The sequence below is a fragment of the Panulirus ornatus genome, chromosome 13 (genome assembly GCF_036320965.1).
Source record: "Panulirus ornatus isolate Po-2019 chromosome 13, ASM3632096v1, whole genome shotgun sequence".
Taxonomy (NCBI): domain Eukaryota; kingdom Metazoa; phylum Arthropoda; class Malacostraca; order Decapoda; family Palinuridae; genus Panulirus; species Panulirus ornatus.
The window spans coordinates 11,506,171-11,528,760 of record NC_092236.1 but is presented as its reverse complement, the minus strand read 5'-3'; the positions used below and the strand labels follow the sequence as shown (position 1 = coordinate 11,528,760).

The window sequence follows — 22,590 nt, the reverse complement described above, 5'->3', positions numbered from 1 at the left end:
TTTGTTACATGGAGAATGTTTAACACTTATGCTGCTTCGCATCTTAAACGTGAATATATTCCATGTCTTTATTCTTATATGTATACAAATACCAACTAGAACCAAATATCCATTCATTGACTAGTCCCAGTGGAAGAAGGATGAAAAGCCGAGTTGGCTGTGAGCAGACCACAGATCTCGAATTGAACCTGGGTGGGACCATGCGTGGATCCTAGTCAGCAAGGCTAAACACCACACTAGAAAGGCTGTATGAATAAGGGCGGCTAATGTTGGTGCATTTTTGGGAGAAGATTGCATACGCGTGTTTACATGTCTCAAGCTCGAGTATGAACCTTGTTTTACCATTATGCTTAAACAATCTTCACCCCAGCTAATGTCAGGTACCCATTGTCGACCCGACCCAAAAAGGGGTAAACAGGTGGATTGGTTACAAGTCGGGTGGTCTGTCCAGGACACACCCAGGCCCGTGGAATTCTAGTGTGTGTTTATGGATTTTGTTCTGAGTGACGCACTACCTCCTTCTCCTTGTTATCCATCATTTACCCAACTCCGTTCATCGAAGCCACCACTTCCCTTACGATACCACTTCCCTCAATGTTACCAATTATAACATCGAACTCTGTCGGATACATGTGGCATGGAGGGGAGTTCAACACAGGTGCGGGTAACACCTGCACCGCCAGCCACCCGCCCACTCCCTGACACAATCCTCCACATGGGTGTTAGCTGCCGGGACCCCATACGTGAACATCCCAGTACCGCTCAACATCGGTCATTCTTTCAAGTAGTTCCCGCGGTGTCGTGAATATTCAGTGAAACGCTGACCTGATAAATGCAATGTGACAAACATAAGGAGCTGGTGTAAGGACTAAGGTGATCGATCACACCAACATGATCGTAACGTCAGCCATCCAACAGGCATTTCATCATACTGCACACTTAAGCTGATCGGTTTCAAGGTAAGTGTAAATGTGCAGCCGTTTCTTTACGTGTTACTATGTACTGTGTATTAGGTTCAGAAACGTCTCGAAACATGCTCAGAGTGAAAATGTTTACGTGTCTTTTAACGGGAAAGAGCTGAAAGTAAAGTGCGTACTATCATGGGAAGAGAAACATAGAAATCCTGAAAAAGACTGGTTATAAATGAAAATATTAGCAAACACCACATTATACGGAAATCTCACCTAGTGCTGGCGTGCCCGTCTCATTACCTGCAGTTTTTGGGTTATATTGACTTACCTTGATGCCGTTGAGTACAGCTTGGTCGCGGCGTCATATGCCATCGCTCCGCGCATACCTCTCGCCACTTACCTGAAAAAAGGGAATCCAATCATAACTGAATAATGGAAAGCTTCTGGAATTTAAGTATGATGTTTTTCCTCACCTCTACAAAAGCTGACTAGGACTTGATGCTTGATCCAATTATGCATTTGTTTGTTACCAGTCCTTGATTAATTCGGTACTTTAACATTCTTTATATATATATATATATATATATATATATATATATATGTGTGTGTGTGTGTGTGTATGAGATGGGCCATTCTTCGTGATTTATGGCGCTACCTCGCTGACGCGAGAAATGGCGATGAAGTATAAAAAATAGTATTATTATTATTATTATTATTATTATTATTATTATTATTATTTGGATTGTTGAGGATGAAATAACTACATAGAAGTTTTATACTTGTGGATAGCAAATCTCAGCAAATCGAATATTTAGGAAACATTTACCAGTGTTGTGGATAACAGCTGGAATAAAAAAGGACCAAATATTTTTTCTTTTCTTTTGGCAACAATTATAATACGTAGTGGGGAATGTGACTGTACTGCAATGATCAAAAGAGAAATGTGAGCGTGACCTCCCGAGATCAGTGGGTTCAAGGGAGTACAACAGAGCTCTTAAGAGATGATGTCGGGACTATGAGACATGAAATATAGAAATGCAGCAAGAGAGAGAGAGAGAGAGAGAGAGAGAGAGAGAGAGAGAGAGAGAGAGAGAGAGAGAGAGAGAGAGAGAGACTTAATACTGTGAATAAATGATCAGATTAAGAACCGCGCACTTGGCGCGATAGCAAAGGTTGAATACTCAAATACAACGATTTGTTTCGATATGAAAATAACATTTGCATACATACATACTATGCATGCACATCCACACACGCACACACCAATATATATATATATATATATATATATATATATATATATATATATATATATATATATATAGATAGATAGATAGATAGATAGATAGATAGAGAGAGAGAGAGAGAGAGAGAGAGAGAGAGAGAGAGAGAGAGAGAGAGAGAGAGAGAGAGACCAAAGATTTACACGAAGGTAAAATGCAAAGACCAGTTTGGTTGTGTTAGCATTGCAAAGCTAGGGCGATACGAGATAAATGAAAGAAAAGTCAGAAGTAAAATAAGAAGGAAAAGTAACAATAACGTCCCTGAATAAAAAGAAAATGGAAAGAAGCATCCCAAAGCAAAATCAGGAACGCCCATAGCGAGCTAGAAGGTAAAAGGAAGCATGGGACCCATTGTCCCATTGGTAGAGGTAAGGGGGACTGAATGACAAAGAAGGAAACAGGAGCAGCTGCAAGTGAAATAATACAGTCGAATGTAAAGTAAAGGAGGTAAAAAAAATCCTGTTAAGTGTGGGTCGATGACGAAATGGATGCAAAATAAATCAGCCGCTGTTAAAGCCAAAAGTAAACAAACCAGAATACTTGATAAGAACGAGGTGGAATTAGCAGAGGATTGAGGGTGTGTGCAAGCCATTATTTGCATGTAGGCTGGTTGTGGGAGAATGAATGTCTACAGGAAAAAGAAAGGTAAAGCTGCATTTATGGAATCACTGAGGTGTTCTGACGACGATGGGCATGGAAGACTTTTAAATGCTTAACCTTAACGTTAAGATTTCTTATGGAAACAATGTTTGTATGAGAGAATAAATGGGGGTATGAGTAGGTTGAAATAAATGTGGGAGAGCGTCAAGGTTGAGTGACATCACCATGATGGGTTAATGTCTTAATGGGTGGGACATTATGCAAGATGAAAACAAGGTGGGGTAATTGCACAGTCCTACTGAACCATTGTGGAAGAGACGAATTATTATTCACAGTTCTTGTTGGCATATGATGCTTTTTTTTGTTTTTTGAATTACAGGAAGATAAGGGTAAAACAATAGATCACATCTGTGTGTGTAGGGGGCAAGACGGGGGGGGGGGGGGGGAGGTAAAAGAAATTGCAAGGAAAATTAACATTTAAAAGTTTATAGAAGAGGTGGCACGTCACAGCGGGATGGCAAAGACCTGGCATTTGCGGACGAATTTAGGTACTCGGAAGTGACGTTCAGCGCGGATGGGTACTGTAATTGGAAAGTTGAGAAAGACAGCAGAATTTTGCAAGTGAAAAAAAATTCGGAGGTGTACTGGAAACTCTAGTAAATAGAAATATATAACGAAAGTGCAAGTGATATACAGGAAAAAAAAATTGTCCCAGCTTAGATGCATGGATATGAATCCAAGTCTATATTTGTAAGGAAAAAAAAAAGGGCAGAAAGAGATGACTTACGGAGTATGGACTGAATCAGAGTAAAGAATGAATATACATGAATATTATGTGGTAAAGAAATCAATTTAAAGGCGCCTGAACAACAGTCATTTAGGATGATATGGTTATGTAGGATGTAAAGCATATGATATAGTCAGGAAGATATGTAATAATATAACTGAAGGTACAAGAAGTGGTAGACAGCAACAGAGATCGACAGATGAAGTGAGAGAAGCGAAAAAGGTCACATATGAAGGTGTCAAAAGGAATGATTTAGGACCAGGTGTAATGAAAGTGTATCACTTGGTCACCCCTAAATCAAGTGTGCGAAGTGAGAAAGAAACTCTTTTAACACTCTGGGTAGAGGACGAGTGTAAGAGGCTGTATATGTATTTGATCTAATCCACAAAACTGTAAATAGATTTACTAATGACAACCAGACAGAACTCCCTATGCTGTATATTTCTATCCACCCCTCTGTTTTACAGAATATAAGGAGAAAAGTTTTCATTGAGTGTATTTACTTCCTAACCATTAGTTATTTGTCTCAACTAACGTCAGTCTGATAGGAGTTATCCACAAGTCACAGTAACAGTTTCTGTAATGCTCAATAAGAGTTTGTTTTTCCATCAAATTTCGCAAAAAAAGTTTTCAACCACTTCTGTGGAGGTCTTTTGCGGTATTGCTGAAGACTGAAAGATTTGTTCAGACATTATTAACATTAACACAGCAGAAGGAACACATCTCTCTTCATCTGCCAAATATAATACCGTATGAACTGAGATTTTAGGAACTCAAAATTTCTGACGTGCTTGAAGCGTGTCTGCATAATGAATGAAAAGGGAATCCGGCTTATCACCCGATCTATAATCATGTTTTTCAAATTCACCAAGAAAAACAACGAAGTGTATAACTAGCAATACTTACCCTGAACACAAGAAGGTAATACATATTCATCACTAAACTGTAAGCATACATAGGAATCTTCATTTTTGTATTACTTTTCTAATGTTTTATTGTACAAGTGTTTAAAAATACAAAAAAAAATGCTACTTATCTTTTGATGTTTCCGTGTATTTTCATTAAGCTGTCTGTGTTCAGGTGCATCTGTCTGTTATTTATTCCACTCGTTTAGCTTCAGGTGGCTCCGGTAAATCGTGTGTGACTCGATGACTGTAAAGAACCACCAATACTGCCACTAATACGTTCGCTTGTGACAGCGCGAACACCTCTTCTTCAGCGAACCAAATGCTCGCTCAACCGTAAGCCCAGTTCAGGCGAATACATGTGTTGCTTAGGCTTCCACTTTTCTTTTCCATGAGATTAAGCCATACGTATTCAAAGGTAGTATCTGAGGTAACTAGTGTCACCAAGCAAATAATAAGTTACTCTCCTGCACACTACCACACCATCCTACATACACTATAAAACTAATACTTCGATCCAACCACACATTCTGCTATCCTTTTGCGCTACACCTCACAGGATGAGCTAGGGGTGCACAATAGACTAGCCAGTAATACGGTTACAGGTCAAACCGAGCATAAGACTTCCTGAGCATGTCGATTCGACCTTTGACAAAGACGGCATGACACCTCGAGTACCGATGCTACTACGATCCTCGTGCACGATAGCCTAACCTACTCCGTCAGGTTGAAGTCTACGTCATCATACCAGACGATCTCTCTCTTCAGGGCGTCCACAAACAGATACTGTAACTAGCATGTACTCAGTCTTCATATCACATTGCACCTGCCACAATACTGATAATCTTGAGATCATGCTGGTGTCTAATGGGAAGAATACAAACCGTAAAAAAAAAGTTGATACAATATGTGCATCAGGTCATGATAATTCAAAAGGATACGTACCCGGATCCCTACAGATAGCACATATGTTGACAATATATGTATACTTACACACACACACACACACACACACATATATATATATATATATATATATATATATATATATATATATATATATATATATATATATATATATATACACACAGTTGTGGCTACGCCGCGAGTGAAAAGTCACCTTCGATAAAGTTTATTTGCGCACAATCAAGTCAAAGAACTCCTACACGATAAGGGTCTATCCTTTCCCTTCAACTGATTGCAGTGCAATTTTGAAGCTTCAGGAACCTAAAATCTTATCACCAATTTGGTTGTAAGGTCGAGAATGATATCAAGGCATTCATAATAACAAGGAATTAGCGTGGAGGAAGCGGATATCCCTGTCAAAGACTGTGGCTCGGAAGGACACATGAAGTGCTTCTTAACCCAAACTAGCAACATCCCTTCTACCACAGGAAACTTAAATATACTTATTATACACTACTAAAAAATCAGCAATAAACCCACCATGCCTCAGGACACAGATATTAAAATCCTAAATAAAAATCACCTTGAAACAACCGCTCACTCATCCTTCACTCACAGTGACACGCACAACGTAATTAAAACCTCTCAGAGCTTCCCTTTAGCAGAAAATCCCTCCTTCCTCTTGCAACACAAACACGGGACCTTGGCAACGCTTCCTCCCTCCCGAGGAGCAGCCATGGGACCTCAGCAACGCCACCTCTCTCTTGCATCAGCACTACGTTAAACCTGCCTAACCTCTCCTCCTCCTGCACCTGCACTATGAGTGGCATGTGTCCTAGAAGCTCGCCTACTGTTGGCACATCCTTGTGCATATCAATGCAGCACTGTTGTGTAACCCGTGTTTCTGTTTCCCTCTCTCAGTCCTCATATCTACGAGTAAAATGTTAAGACCAAAGCGTCGCTGTGTTCACTGTTGGCAGGTAAAACGAGCAAGTGTTTAAAATCAACCATGGATTTTATATTGAAACTGTATTTCCTTTTATAAAAGAAACTGACAAATAACACAAACGTTGAAGTGGGTATGTGAGAGGAGAGGGGTCTGGCTCTCCCTTCTGATTCCAATTAGATAATAATATCAGTATTGGCCGCGGGGCGCCTCGACTAACAATGTTCCTCGCTGGAAGGTTCGGAAAGGCTTAAGAATACGAAAATGAGCGGAGGAAAGAGGAAGATACTTCTACATACTTTAGCAACAAGGACTTCCATTCTTCCAGACTGGGATGAGTAAAACAGAATAAACGAATAAAAGCGGTGGAGATGGACACCTTGCGTGATACAGTTAGGAACAGGTAGAGAGGGCAGAGTAAAGAGCAATGATGCGAGTAGGAGATATATAGGATTATAAAGATATGGTAGATAAGTTGGTCAAGAGGACATGATTATGGTAATGTAATTGGCGGTACAGAACAACCGGTTACAGGTGAATCAAGCGAGCATCCTAACAACACAGGTGTAGAGCGCGGGATGGTGTTTTGAACCTAGACACACCTGTTAACCACTGCCACACCTGTGTCCTCGTTATCACACACTGAGTCATAGGGACTGAGTTCCACGCCGCCAACGACATTGAGATGTGCACTGCAGATAATGGCTTGTGGCAAACCACAATATACAAACAGAGGGACATGGTATAACACAAACACTTGTTAGCAGTGTACCGCATTTCCCGCTACACAGCAAACCACAAACACTTGTATACACCGTGCCACAAACACTGGTACATGGCGTACTACCAACACTGTTGCGTAGCATACCACAAACAAATGTTCGAGATATGCAAAATACAAGTTTTTTGTATGGTGCAACAGGTTGGTTTGTGACATGCAACAAACGCCAATGTGTAACGTACGCAAATGACGTATAATGTGCTACATACATCAACGAACAGAACATCACAAAGATCGCTCTGTGTCGCATCAAAAATATTAGCTCGTATCTCACCACAATACTGGCATAAGACACACTACAAACACTGGCTTGTGGCACTCTACAAACATTGGCACGTGACCTATGAGTCACTCTGAAAGAGGACTTTACATGAGACACAGACACATAAACAGCCGTGGCACAGGGGGAATGTGCCAGGCGCTCTGTGTCACACCAGTGATAAGAGATCTATATCTCATACATACACTCTGATAGATTCAACACAAGCTATCTAACACTCACAATAAATGATAGATGTAGTACACTGACTTCAGAGTGATGTGGTGTGAAAGAATCGATAGTGTTGCTAGGGTGTTTGAAAGCAGCGAGAGACAGTGTTGCCAGTCAACGAAAGAGACAGTGGTACCAGCGTGCGAAAGAAACAAGAGTCTCACAGCGTTGCCAGTAAGCGGGAGAGGTGAGTGACCTGTCACAACACAGCCGTCTGTCACGGGAGCATCTGGGTCACGCCACCCAAAGCTTCCGCCCGCCTCCCCTCGCGCTGCCCACTCTCACTGCCCGGTTAACAAGGCACACACACACACACACACACAGAAACACACAGGCATACAGAGAAGCGCATTCATGCACTCGGAACTCAGACCTATAAGGGTAAAACGTAATATTCCGACTCATGTAAGTCTTCGACCAGCTAATGTGGTAAAAAAAAAAAAAAAGCTAGAACATTGCATAAAGACCTACTTGCATTCTGAGCTGTGAAGCGACAAAATACAGACAACAAAAATATGGGCGAATAAAGTTTCGGAACCGTAGAAATAAAAGATTATGCAGAGGAAAATAGCTTTAGAAACTTTTAAAATCAACAATGGGGAAGTTAAGGAAAGCCACGGTGGACCGAAGAACAGAGAGATGCGCACACCCAGATACTGAGGCGGTGGTTGAGAGATACAAGACTCCAGATACCAGATTATGGAGTGTGTTAGTGAACGGTGAGGAGTTGACCTGCTTAAGACATCACGGATGGAACGAGGAGAAAAGTCGACCTTTACAACAAGGAGAACAAGACAATACTATACAAATTAGCCACGTCCCTTAGCTGTCCAAGGAAACGAAAAGTTAGTATTACTAACAGTAACTATTCTAGTAATAGAGATAGATGGATAAAGTATGGACACACTGCTATACACATATGTTAAACTCAGTAGTCTGGTCGTGAGGAGAACAATACTACACTGTGGCCAGGAAAATGAAGAACAATCCAATTTGCCACAACAAGGGAGAACCATGAAAGAATTTGAAGACGACACAAGTGTTGATAGTACGTCGATAGATCAGGATTCTTCTCTTCAACACGTAAAATAGACCTGTCACTTTCAACACCAATATTCCAAGCCTACGTGAATACAACAAACGAAAATGACAACAGACAAAAATAGTTAGTGGAACTACACAGGAGGGTAATAGCACCACGACGATTTACGACTTTACTGACGAAGTTCGGAAACACGTATATATGTAAACTAAATCACCCTTGTTTAAGAGTACAGTGTATGCTAAGATGTCAATGGCAACTGTCAGGACACGTACTACAAAGATGGAACCCAGAGATGATGCACAGCTTACTAGGAATAGTCTAAACAAAGGCTAGGACTGTTGTAGCCTATCCTCCCATCTGCCCCGATGTATGTTTCTGTAGAAGCACGAGTGTTGATCCTTTCACACGTCTCTCGTCTCTAGTTTGATCTACGTGCGTATGGTAACTACAGATAAGAACAGCCTGGTTGCTGTGGAGATGAAGACCATCCGATCAATAACGGATGAGCGACGGAAATATACATTGCGAAATGGTACAACGAGGTCAGAAATGAACACGATACCACTTGCTTAAAGAGAGGGAAAGAGAAAAAAATTGGCAAAACTTAGTGACGTGGAGCATGGGGAAAGAACAGATGTTGACGAGACACTGTCTGAAAATGACTCAGTGTAGACCAGAGAAAGAATAATGCTGGGCAGATCAAGCAATATTTATTAGGATATACGAGAGATCATCACCAAACTCAGAATCGCAAGAGTGGACACAGGGGTAGAGGAACGACGGGAAGGAGTGGCGGGTATGGCGCCATCACTCTAAGGTGTCTGTCTGTATGTCTCTCCGTGGGCTGAGGGAAGAGTTAGACTCCACACATTAAAATGTCACCACTTGAGTAACTAAATTGTGGAGAGGCATCAGAAGTATCACCATCGCCACCGTGCTTGTACATGATGATACATTCCGCATGTAAACATCAGACAAACCTAATCATTTAGCAGGACCATTCAGACACCTCGAGACCTGGCATCCCTGAATGTATTTGGCGATCAAATCTGTATTCTTGCTTTTCTATGGCAAACTCAGACGGCCCATGTGGATGTGTGTAACAAATCTAAGACCAGATGTAGTCCCTCTCAGACTCCCACATCAATGAATATGATACTTCAGCAACAGCTACATGTAAGTTCACTTGCGCATGTTTCCAATTTATCAACTGTACTTTACTTGCCTGACAAATGATAAATGTCTATCCACAACAAATACATCCCACACAAAACCCACTTCCAACAGTAAATATGTACTCCTTCCGCCATCTTTAGGCTTCCAGTTCATGATACATCAGTCACTGATAAATTCTTCATCCTCTTATCATTCCTTGTAACCAGTATGACGTTTAGCTTCGCTGACTGACGCACAAATATCAAGTGTCCTTCACACCTCCTGAAGTTGGGTGTCCAACAGACCCGACACAGCGGCCAACCAGCCGGTTGCAGGTAACTCACAGGTTGAGTACAGATGGACTTCTCTTGCTCTGCCCGCAGGACGGTCGGCCGCCGCCGGTCAGCATAGGCGCATGAACCTTCAGATCCCCGAGACGGAGCCGCTGGTGGCCACGGACGACGGACGGGGAACTATGAGCGCGGCCATGGTAGGCATCCTGGTGGTGGGCGTGTCTCTGGCTACGGCTACTCTCTTCTGTACCGCCCTCTGTCTCGCCCTCTGGTGCAGGTGGGTGTCGCACTAATATACGTGGATTACCAGGTGGGCGCTGCAATGGTATACGTGGATTAAACAGGTGGGTGTTGCACTAGTATACGTGGATAATCACCAAGTGGGGGCTGCAATGGTAGGAGTATTAGGTGAAGATTACTAGCAGGGGAGAATGAGTGGTCGGCGTGGGCAACACCGTCTCATGTGTTGCAGGCAACCAAGTGATTACACCATCCTTGGAACCCAGGATTCTGCTTTGTGACAAGGAAGGAGACAGGTTCAACGTTCAGCAAATGGGGAACACCTGAGCAATAACACTCTAAAACACGTGAACCTATGCTAGGCCAGGGATGTTGCTTTAACCCCCATAACGTAGCAGTCGTAGTGGATGGGGAAGTTGGAAATCTTTTTCATTCTTCGTAATGTAAAGTGACTCCATAATGAAACCTGGAAGTACTCGTAGATTTGGTACAAATGCGATGAATAGGTAACAGTAAGTGGGAGCACTATTAAACAGGGATCAAAGCCATCATTCACTCATCCAGTTAACTATGTTGCAGGCGCCTGCGAGGTCACGCGGGCGACCCCAGTCCTGCCACCTTCCTCGTGTCCAAGCGGAAACCTGATCCTTACGCCGCCCCCGACCACCCAATGGCCTTCGTCATGCCCACGGTGAGTACTGCCCGACTATTCCCCTCTCTGTGCCCCCTGGCCACACACCTGTCTCTGCCCCTACCCTTAACTATCTTAGCCACAGCGGTGTCCTTGGGAATCACGATGGTAATAGCCTAGGATAGAATACTTGGCTACCGTTACGGTCCTTACTTTGTTCACCTCCAACCCCTCACCATCAGCAGCCAGACGTAACATCAAGTAAAACCTTAATCTTGATGTCCGGCACCAAGACTTACATCATACTAAGGTAATGCTAACGCCTTTGGTTCCAGATGGTCTCTATAGACATGAACACGAATGAGCTGTCTTAGTCTTACACCCAACGAGGTAAACTTGAGATCTTGGTGACATGCGTCCGTCCTCCGCAGATCACGCACAGTGAAGCTGGCAGTGAACCCCGAACACCCACGCCCACCTTGACCCTGACGCCCACGGAGCGCAGCAAGAACTTGTGGCGGTCTACCGCGGCGCCCACCCCCACCACCAGAACCCCCAGCCAAGACTCTTTCAGCCACTTGCCCAGTAAGTACGTCTTGGTGACCCCCCCTAGAGGTTACTACACTAATGGTGACCTCCCAAGAGGTTATTTAATTAAGGATGACCTCCCTTGAGGTAACTGGAGGAGTACGTCTGAGATACAACTGACTCCTTACACACGAATAAAGTAGCCTCTGGTCCACAGACCGGGATGGATTGCCAGCAGTGGACACCACAATATCGCCCTCGAATGGGTCCGCCGGGCTGAGCTGCTCCGCCACCACATACACGCCACAGGGAACTACCTCCACTCAGCGACCTCGCTCAGCCTCGCCCCGCGGACTCCTACGGTCCTCTTCCCGCAAGCTACCGCTCTCGCTGCCCCTGGGGACTAGCAGGTGGTCGGTGTGGCCGCAAGCGGCCTCACAGCACCACTCCGCCTCTCCTAAGAATCAGCTGCAGTCCCCGGGCACGCCGCCGCTGCTGCTTCCCAGGTCCATCTACACTAGGAAGTAAGTCACGATGCCACCGCATCTGAATTTGGGACTCCTTCCTGTGATGCCAGAACGGCGGAGGTATATCTAGGTTTAATTCGAGTCATCCTTTAAAATGATCTATATAGAAACAGCGGAGGACCAACGAATGAACCCAGCGGAACACCGCTGATTACTCTCATCCTGTTTGGAAAAGTACTGCTATTATCAGTTCCTTTTTGTTCAAGTAATTTTCGAGCCATGGCCAGGTATCCTCATCATCCAGGCATAGTATCTAATTTCCCCTTAACCCGCTCTTAGTTTAGCATATTTTCTCTATCGCTGATCCTAGCTGGTAATCAAACACATCGTCTTAGTCATCTTCTTTGAAAATAACCTCAACCTTTGCCGTCTTTCACTCCATTTCTACCAGCTCCTCTTCCAGCAACTCAAGTGCCCTGTCAAATGTTTTTGTACACCCATAGTATGCACGGGAATATATACCCTTAGGGCCTTGCACCTTACATTGTACTGGGTCCTTTATAAGAGCACTTAATCTGTCTAAACATCCCTGTAATGCTGACCTGCCAATATCACTTTATATAATACTGCCTTTGGCCTAACTTGAACAGTCCTGACCTACCCTTATCTCCTGTAGCCCTGACCTGCTCCACCTGCTGTAGCCCTGACCTACTCCATCTGCTGTAGCCCTGACCTGCTCCACCTGCTGTAGCCCTGACCTGCTCCACACACTGTATCCCTGACCTACTCCTCTTCCTGCTTGTCCCCATCCGTTCTTATGCAGCGGTGACCCGCCTTCTCCCTATACATGCAGTCTAGACCATTCGTCACCTTCCACAATTACAGTCCGTCTCTTATTCCGCCAGAGGTGCCGTGGTTCTGGATGAGCTGAGAGCGGCACTTCATACCTCCTTCGCAACCTCCGACCTGACTTGTACCCTCAACAGTCCGGACTCTACTGGCGTCGCCACCCCAGACTCTGTCGACGGCTGGGGTCCCGTGTGGACTCCCGCTTCTAGCATTGGTTCCGGTGGGTCGTCCTCACGTTTCAATTTGTAATAAATCCTCCGTAAAGGGGGCAAAGAATAGTTCCTCAGTATGGCTTCTAACAGGCACTCTTTCAGTGGGCATTCCTTCGTAACAGACTGTAGCAGACTATCATTCAGTATATTCTACAAATGAGAGTACCAAAATCTGGGTGTAGAGGATAGTCGTAGAAGTACAAGTACGAGAGGGAGGTAAAGTTCAGCAGTAGAGACTCAGGTGGTTTAGTAAATTGACCGCTCTGTACATCTCAGGGTTCCACCAAGGCTAGGCAGCATCATACAGGCGAATTCTCCGATTTACTATGTAAATCCTTTAATGCCCTACTCAAGGATTCTGGTCCCAAGTGTTAGGGCCTGTATGGTGTTACCAGTCTTATGGGTGGTGGTGATCACTTCCTATAACAAGGTAGAGAAGTGTAAGTGTAAGATGAAATGTGGCATAGCGTTTGTATCGCTTACCTTCTCTTGTTCTATATCTATTAACGTACATCTTAACTCGCATTCTTAATTCATATGAAAACAGATATTCAAGATCTTGAAGTTAAAACGAAGAGGAATATGAATTAAGCAAGATAATTCTATTATAATGACGTATTATTGTTAAGACTCGCTGTTCTAGTTTTCCACTGACTATCGGTTCAGTAGAGGAGTTCACATCATGTATCGTTACACTGATAATAGAGCAACTGACACCATTATATGAGTTCAGTCTTGCTTTGTGGACGGTGACAGTATGCTTGGCAACACCCTACACCAGCCAGCTGACCTGGGGATTCACTGCCGCATCAAAAACTCATATTTCGAGGTTTTTCACCAGTTTTTCATGACGTGTGCTTCGATTTCTTGATTTTATTTCTTTAACTTATGATGTAAGGATGTGTTTTGCAAGACTGATTTTTTTTTTTTGCCAGTAAAACAAGGCATACGTAGCATCATGAAAACTATTCTAATTTCCCAGGACATAAGATTACTCAACCTAGCTTCTTGGGGAGCTTTTGAGCATTTTCCTACAAAACGCATCACGCACAACGTATATTACCATCGTATATCAGAACAGGGAATTAACATATCAAATTAGGCCTAGGAAAAAAAGAATCAAAGTAAAACCTCAATGATCTAATATTATGACAACAGTAGACGATTCCTGCCAACCATGGACACTGGCGCAACAGTCAGTACTGCTATAGGGATAACTTCCCTGATATTTGCTGGTCTCAGCTACTCCACACACTATAGTCTAACCATGGCGTTAAGGGTGCGTCACTCTCTCTTGGTGCAGGCGGCGGGTGCGGGCTGGGAGAGGTGAGGCTAAGGCTCAGCTACTCCCTCAGGGCGCACCAACTGCGGCTCACTATCATCTCTGCTGACCAGCTGCCCCTCAGGCTCGGCCCTGAACCCGTGGATACTTACGCCAAAGTAAGTACCTGGGGAGGGAGGAGGGAGGGAGGGGGAGGCAGGTGGGTGTGTGAGGTAAGCAGGTCGTGTGTGGGGGGTGTCTGTATACTGTATGGGTGTGTGCAAGTGTGCGCGCTGGGTGTCTGCGCTTCACTTGTAGGTGTAGACGTCTGCAAGGATTTTTGGCAGTGTATCCGGTGTGTGATGTGTACTAGTGTCTCGTGTTTATGTAGTGTGTATGTGTGTAGTATCACTCTATGTCATGTATACTGATGTCTGTATGGTTCATGTGGGTATTACATGCCTGATTGTGCACATGAGGAGGGAGTCTTACAGTCGTGGGGTTCCACATCTTCATCAATGCTGAACTTCCCACTTGCATCACCATGATATACCTCCTGTTCACTCTACACGTCCTTTGCTCTCGTGTTGCTGACGAAATATTCGCGCCCTCCTTCCTGACACCTCCCTGGCAACGAGTCCTGTGGTGTTAGGTGGTGTAGCTGGGGTGGTATGTTTGTAGAAGTGCTTGTGTGGTGTGTATGTAAGAGTGTGTGTGTGTGTATATAGAGGTAGCATGTGTGTGTGTGTGTATGTGTGTGTGTGTGTTGGATTTCTGAATGGCGTGCAAGCCTGTATGTCCGTGGGTGCATATATGTACGCATGCGTGTGTTTTTGTATGCAAGTGAGTGTTGCTGTGCACATGATCACGTGTGATGGTCTGTGAGACTTAGCACCCTTTGTTCATTCATTCCGTCTGACTGGGTATCAAGAGTATCTGAGAAGCCATGCTATTAGGATTCTTTCCTAAGGACTTGCGCTCTCCCACAGGCAGTACTACTCCCGGAGAAGCGCATCAAATTCACCTCCCGGACCGTTCCTGCCACCGACAACGCTGTCTTCAACGTTACCTTCGCCTACGACGCCTGGCCCTCACGCCTCGCCCACACCACCCTCAGGATCTCTGTATGTCAGGTGGGTCTTGCGCACAGACCGAAGAAGAATGTAAGTATCCATCACCCATGGCAGACCGGGACTTACTGGTGACTGTGACTGACGTACTGGTGACCGTGTGGCTCTGATGGACCGACTGGTGACTGCCTCCCTCCGCTTGACCACGCTAGATCACACGTGTTAGTGTGCAGCAGCAGCAGGAGCAGCGCGGACGTCATCACAACCGACCCCCAACCCTCCATCCTTACTGCTGGCGTGAGGGACCGCTTGCCTGGTACCCTGGCCAAGCACTGGACCCCCACATGGTCGCCTCCGTGATACGATCTAAAGCATTATATATATATTCTGTCACTGTCAGCTCTCGCCCACAAGATGAACTCTGACCTTTCCTTACGTCATTAGAAGGAGTACTGTCAGAATTCAGTAAAAATCTTCATATTTCTGGATAATGAAACATTTCCTCACGGGATTCTTTTTTTTTTTCTGTTCATTCTTATGTCATTTTTAAAATGAAATATTTCCCTTTGTTCCCATCTAGCTACATACACAACCCCGACACCATTTCATCATACACAATGAAAACGTACGAAGTTAACATTCTTTCTTATTCCACCTGAGTTTTACAGTCATGACAATATTTCCCATGATCGTATTCAGTGGAAGAGATGAAGCATAAGAGTTGTGTCTCATATTCATCTCTCTTACGACAAGTGGTGTCAGGTCATATCCTCAATATTACCCATCCTTCTATATGACATAGTAGAGGTACCATCCAACCCCACACCTCCATGGCAACATGACTTCCAATACTACACAATAGTGCTCACACTACACATTACGGTATATGGCATTTCTCCCTTGAACTCATCTCTATGCCACCATAACACCATGATGACCGTCCACTACCACTGCACTGTATGTAGTGCCTGTGTGGCCTACAACATCATGGTGACCATCCCACTTCCCCCAGTACAGAGAACCCTTTCTACACACAGCAAGCATCTTGTTATCATCACCCCATTTAATACTGCACTCCATGGCAACCCCATATGACCTCTCCCATCTATGGCAATTTTCTCCTTAAAACACATGCTGATGCCGTGGCAACTCCCTTCCTTACATCGACCTTATGCTATCATGCACCCATGGCAAACCTGCCTCTAACACCAGCCAAGTGCTAGACATCACCTATGGCATCGACACCCTTGTGTAGCAGGCTGGTCCATGACGCTGGTGGTGACTTGCTGCAGGTGACGGAGTGTGGGCGGAGGGTGGTGGTAGGTTACGCAGCCGTGGGTCTGGCTGCCTCCATGGGGCTCAGACTGGGCCTCGCACACGATCTCGACACCGGACCTCTATCACTCCACCTTCAGGAGACAGCTCCAGACCAGCAGGTGAGTCTCCTCAACCAACCCTCATTACTCACAATTACTCTAAGAATTACTCCTTTAAAATACTCATGTTAGAAATAAAATCACCATGAAATAAATGCTTATGGGAAAGCTAATGATCAGAAAATAGTCACCTAGAGAAAAAAGGGGTATGGTAGTGCAGCAGAAGGTAGAAGGAGGAAAGGCAGCCCGCAGACACGGGCAAATGCAATGACAGAATCGTAAGGGGTTGGATTATTTCAGACGAATATGTTTGAGGGATCATTAGGGATCGATGCAACTGGAGGCTTTTGTTTACGTAGGTGACGCCTCGCTTGACGCGTCAGTTTATAGTGTACAAAGTGAAGACTTGCAGTGCGCTTATAGTCAGCGTATATGCTCATGTTTGATACACTTGGCATGAGCTGTGAATATGTGTGAGTAAACTGAGAGGATACAGAAGCAGAGTTCATGCTGACCAAGACATGCTATCGGAGAAGACGCGCGGCCACGTAAGGATCAGACGCTGAGTGGGCCGCAGTAACAGCAGCCGTGAGTGGTAACAGCCATATTGACCCAGTGCTTAGGTGTCAGTCGAGTGAGTGGGTGGGTGGGTGGGTGGATGCCTGTGGGAACCCTGCCACAGTCAGGGAATACCTCCCCCTAACACACACACACACAAAAACTCGTTAACAAACTAAACATCAAATCCAGTTTCCTTTACCCTGGTTCATAGGAGGGGAGGAACATACCCGAGGATAGATACCTACAACTCCTCTCGTTATAGCTATCGAGGCGGCTGACGCTGGTTTCAGGACACAAGGGAATCACGTACTGTCATAAGTACGTTTCACAAACCCTCCTATCACAGTGTCTGTATTAAACTCCCCGGGAACTGCTACTGTGATCTTGTGCCGCAACGATGTAAATGTACAAGTTTTCTCTCTCGGTTTCGTTATAAGATCCCAATCAACCGGTCTCAGTAATAATGAAAACCTTAAACCACTCGTGTATGGTCTTCCTGCCAGGTGGGTATGGGCGGCCAGTTGCAAGTGGGTCTCAGGCGTGACAGTGACGCCAGCGACCTCACCATCAGGATCTGCAGCCTCACCGGCCTCCAGCTCCTGCCCCAGACACCCCTACAGGACACTGGTAGGTCAGGGGCTACTACAGCTGTCACTGGTAGGTCAGGGGCTACTACAGCTGTCACTGGTAGGTCAGGGGCTACTACAGCTGTCACTGGTAGGTCAGGGGCTACTACAGCTGTCACTAGTAGGTCAGGGGCTACTACAGCTGTCACTAGTGGGTCAGGGGCTACTACAGCTGTCACTGGTAGGTCAGGGGCTACTACAGCTGTCACTGGTAGGTCATGGGCTACTACAGCTGTCACTGGTAGGTTATGGGCTACTACAGCTGTTACTGGTAGGTCAGGGATTACTACAGCTGTCACTAGTAGGTCAGGGGCTACTACAGCTGTCACTGGTAGGTCAGGGGCTACTACAGCTGTCACTGGTAGGTCAGGGGCTACTACAGCTGTCACTGGTAGGTCAGGGGCTACTACAGCTGTCACTGGTAGGTCAGGGGCTACTACAGCTGTCACTGGTAGGTCAGGGGCTACTACAGCTGTCACTAGTAGATCAGGGGCTACTACAGCTGTCACTGGTAGGTCAAGGATTACTACAGCTGTCATTGGCAGGTCAGGGACTACGATGGGACACAATTCAGGAGAAAGTACTGCAACTTGCTACGTGTTCTATACCCGCGGCACAGGTGTATGTGATGATGACATGTTGTGATCTCTGCCCACAGCACAGGTGTATGTGAAGGTGACGGTCTACATCAACAATACCATCCTATGCTGGCGGAGGACGAGCCCACGAGCCCTCAAGGGTGACGTGACTGTGTTCGAGGAGGACCTGGTTCTCCATATGCCCGAGCTCGACTTGGACGCCACGCACCTCGTCCTTAGTGCTAGGCTCCGCTTAAGGCCAGGTCTGTCATCCAGTGATCATACCCATTAAGCTCTTTGAGTGAGACCTTACCACCTGAGACTTAAGAGTCAGGTCAAAGGTCAGGCCATCTTACCCAAAGGGTCGTCCCTTCATGTTCAGGGGGTTAGTTAAACGTACCATTTTGTGAAGTTTACTTTGTAATGAACTTAAAAAGTAGAGGCTAAATACCACAGGTTGACAGAGATCACGGTGACTATACAAGGACATTGATGTATATACTTGTAAACTCCATTTACATGTTACGGAGAAGATGCTTGGGAACATAACCTTGTTATACGTTCTCTAAACACATTATAAGAACTTTGACCTCCATGTCTCACTTCCTCACGAGGTGGATCCTTCCTGTATTCAAGATCCCCCGTTAATACAGCGTTACCCTCCTAACTGTGTCATCATAATATCTCTTCGTTTGACTATATACTGTTAAAGGGATTAGGCAGGTTTTTCAAACTGTTGTTCATCCTATAAGTTCTCAAATAACAACCACAAGATGGTTAGGGAGGCAGTAATTTTTACATGCATTTTTCCCCCCTGTCTTATCACTGTCCAGAATCCTGCACATCCCTATGATATAGTCACCAATTGTACGACCTCTCTTCGGGCAGGGTGTGGTCGTCGCGTGGTGGGGTCGTGCCTGGTGGGGTGCGGTGGGTGTGTCGGGGAGGAGGGCCGCTTCCACTGGCACGACATGCTCCGGGCCTCGCCGGACTTGGTGGTCAGGACCCATCCTCTGGCCGCCCATGCTGACTACCACAGGGTAGTCAGCGACCAAGATTCCCCACCCTTAGCGGAAACCACACCCAGAGACCAAATGGGTCTCCCTTACCCTAAACATGCACAATATCGTCATGACCCAACCCTCTACCTTCCCCCAGCCACCCAGGTCTTCAATTTCAACACATCCACGATCCAGTACATGAAGTACACTTCACCGACAACCCCAGCTGCCACATACACCACGGCTTCAAGCTTGTCTGCCACCCAGACAACACCTACAAGCCCATCCACCGAATACAGTACGGCTACAAGTTCATTCACCGACCCGAGTACGCCCGCAAGTCCATTTACCGACCACAGCACGGCCACCAGTCCGATACATGAGCAGTGTACGCCAGGACACGCCAGGGCGACGAGTCCATTCAGCGACCCTACCTGCGGCCACCAGCCCACCTATCAGTCATGACCCTGATCCCAGCAGTCAGCACGATGACAATAACTGTTCATCATCTACGGTAGAGTTGGATGATTCTGTAGAAGGACGACTAGTTGAGCCAACTACCACAGAGTGTGCCCGTGGCGTCCCCACCCTTACACACGCTCCACGATACCACACAACAGACCACAATGGGCCATCCCCACACCATTTAAACCACTTACAGTAAAGTCACCTTTTTATACGACAAGCACGATACGATTAATCACGTCTACGAGTCCAGGCACCCACAAAGTCCACGCGCCTAACCTGGGGCTCTCCCCAAGAGTACAACCTCCTTCCTGAACTACGGAAATAGGTTATTATAACGTCAAAATCACGTACACTTCCCAACCCATCCATGCTTAGCCCCACATCAGTCAAACAACCACATCAACTCCACTAACACCTGGCCCTGAAGATTCTGACAGACTCAGCACAAATCTGTTTATTTTGAAGAACCTCATAATAATGATTATATTTTCCCTCCCATCTTCAACTAGGGTGGACGGCTGTTGTCGATGTGAGGCGGCTGCTGGCTGCTCCTGGACCCTACTGCCGTACCCACTCACAGTGCCTCCTCGTTAATTGATTATGTGTGTGTGTTGGGAGGGGGAATCAGGAATATAACCTGTGGTCTTCTTTATAAAGACATCTGTGTACATAATGTAGATCTGCAACACGGGAAACTTTACATTCTTATCACTCCACTTTTCTGGTAGATCTCGGCGCACATATTTTGTCAAGTATTTTTCTAACAAGGGGAAAACTGGTATTTTGTTATAAGCACCTCAAATACACACACACACACACACACACACACACACACACACACACACACACACTGGCCCAGAAGTGTGCAGAATGAATTCAAAACTGGTTAAAATGGATAAATGTGTGTGGGAAGGAATGGAGAGATGTATACTGATTGTGGCGAGAAAATAAGCGAAAAGATTGTGCAATCACACTATGGATAATGACTAGGTTCGGACCGAAAGTCTGAAATAAGACTATAGTTTTGTGACGAAGTTTTTCGGTGAGTTTGTAAACATGTAACGCGTCTCTATTGAGAGCAGTACTGCGTCTCTGTTGGTAGGGAAGTGTTTACGATGTTTAACAGCACAAGAGAAGATTAATTATTGGATCAAATATGGATTGGTCAAGAGTCTGAAATTTTGTGTAAACTGTTTGCGTCGCTGTGATGTTCTGAAGATTGTGTTTCATGTGAAATGAATGATCGGAGTCACTATGAGGATAGAATAAAAAGTTGTGAAGTCGGGCTGTACATATGTAAATATAAACATGTTATACTTTTAGAACTATCAAATACAGGAAAAATATAAACTTGGCACTTTCAGTTAACCCATGCAGACCTAACAGGTGCAACGAATATGAATAACGTGAAAGTGAAGTTAGAGAAAGATGTGAAGTTCATTTCTCGAGGTGGGACGCCCGGAACTCAAGTGTCACACAATATTAGGGATAAAAAGTGAGATATCAAAAAAAAAAAGGAGGAACAGACCCAACACGCGACACGACTTCTGTTCTATTTAATTCTCTTCCATATTCTCCTTCAAGGTCTCGTTGAGGAATGCAGCCAGTGACGGGAACCTTTGACATAGGAAAAAAAAAACTAAAAAATCTTCGTACATGCTACCTCAATTTTACAGCGACACTGTGATGCTACCTAGTTCCTTGTGGCCTCCACCACTGGCTGATCCCATGGCACCCGAGGCTACGAGGGAAGCTGGCCACCTGATCCTGGGGCATCCTAGGCTAGGAAAGTGAGGGAAGCTGGTCTGCAAACCCCGTGGTTCCTTAGGCCAGGGAGGGTGAGGGAGGCCGGCCGGCCGGCTGACCCCGTGGCACCCCAAGGCAGGAGGAGTGAGGGAAGCCTGTCGTAACCCTGCTGACCTCTGGCACGGTGCCATCATTGCACAGGAAGGTCACACGCACAGAGGGTACTGCCTGGGTCCTGCCTCACTCCCCCAGAGTTCAGCTGCTATACCTATGACACACACACACACACACACGCACGCACACACACACACACACACACACACACGCACGCACACTTGTATACATATAATGACAAGCAATAAAACTGTCCATCAAGCCAGTGAATGTATACCTGCAGACAACCTCTCCCATGCAGAACCTAACCTCCACAGCGACGTGCGAACTTGAGATAAACATCAGCACAGCCGGGACGAGCAGGGATGAGATATCTGGAAGTGTTACTAAGAATTATGGTTAATTCGAGGGGCAGTGACGGGCAACAGCCTTCACACGAGGTTAGAATACGAATTAGGTGTTCCTGCCTGGCTCAACACACACTGCCCCCTCTCACACACAACTCCCGCTACTCAAGGGCGAGCTAAAGGAAAACAAACTGTCATATTCTACATGTGTGACATTGTGGTATTTTTTCTTCTTCTTCTTCGCGTCCGAGACGAAACTTCCGGACGTGACAGGATCCTAATTCTGGTGGTGACCCCGCTAATAAGATCTGTCTCCAGTGGGTCCTTGGGGGACGGCACACACACACACACACACACACACACACACACACACAGCCCGCCACTCATGATATTATACTATTCCGGGTAAGATC

At 45.5% G+C, this 22,590-nt stretch overlaps 2 protein-coding genes across 3 annotated transcripts in view; one reads left to right on the top strand and one right to left on the bottom strand.

Annotated features, from left to right (window-relative positions):
- The window catches only part of Sym (symplekin scaffold protein), a 175,086-nt gene that overhangs the window by 79,823 nt on the left and 72,673 nt on the right, over window positions 1-22,590 (bottom strand). The gene's annotated exons all lie outside the window — the stretch shown is intronic.
- On the top strand, window positions 75-21,320 carry LOC139752747 (uncharacterized). Of its 2 annotated transcripts, none has more exons than XM_071668621.1 (12): window positions 75-959; window positions 10,193-10,379; window positions 10,922-11,033; window positions 11,405-11,558; window positions 11,719-12,025; window positions 12,874-13,037; window positions 14,333-14,469; window positions 15,280-15,423; window positions 16,653-16,796; window positions 17,801-17,924; window positions 18,582-18,764; window positions 19,390-21,320. In XM_071668621.1, the coding sequence occupies exons 2-12, from the start codon at window positions 10,225-10,227 to the stop codon at window positions 19,965-19,967; spliced, it is 2,202 nt and encodes a 733-aa protein (XP_071524722.1). In that variant the 5' UTR covers window positions 75-959; window positions 10,193-10,224; the 3' UTR covers window positions 19,968-21,320. The 2 variants fall into 2 exon arrangements, with proteins under 2 accessions (XP_071524722.1, XP_071524723.1); XM_071668622.1 differs by lacking the exon at window positions 75-959 and adding an exon at window positions 4,694-4,822.

Coding starts and splice junctions, on each gene's coding strand:
- LOC139752747 (XM_071668621.1), top strand. CDS start 10,225: ATGAACCTTCAGATCCCCGAGACGGAGCCGCTGGTGGCCACGGACGAC. Junction 11,034..11,404: donor TGGCCTTCGTCATGCCCACG/GTGAGTACTGCC, acceptor CGTCCTCCGCAG/ATCACGCACAGTGAAGCTGG. Junction 15,424..16,652: donor TCAGGATCTCTGTATGTCAG/GTGGGTCTTGCG, acceptor GACTTGCTGCAG/GTGACGGAGTGTGGGCGGAG.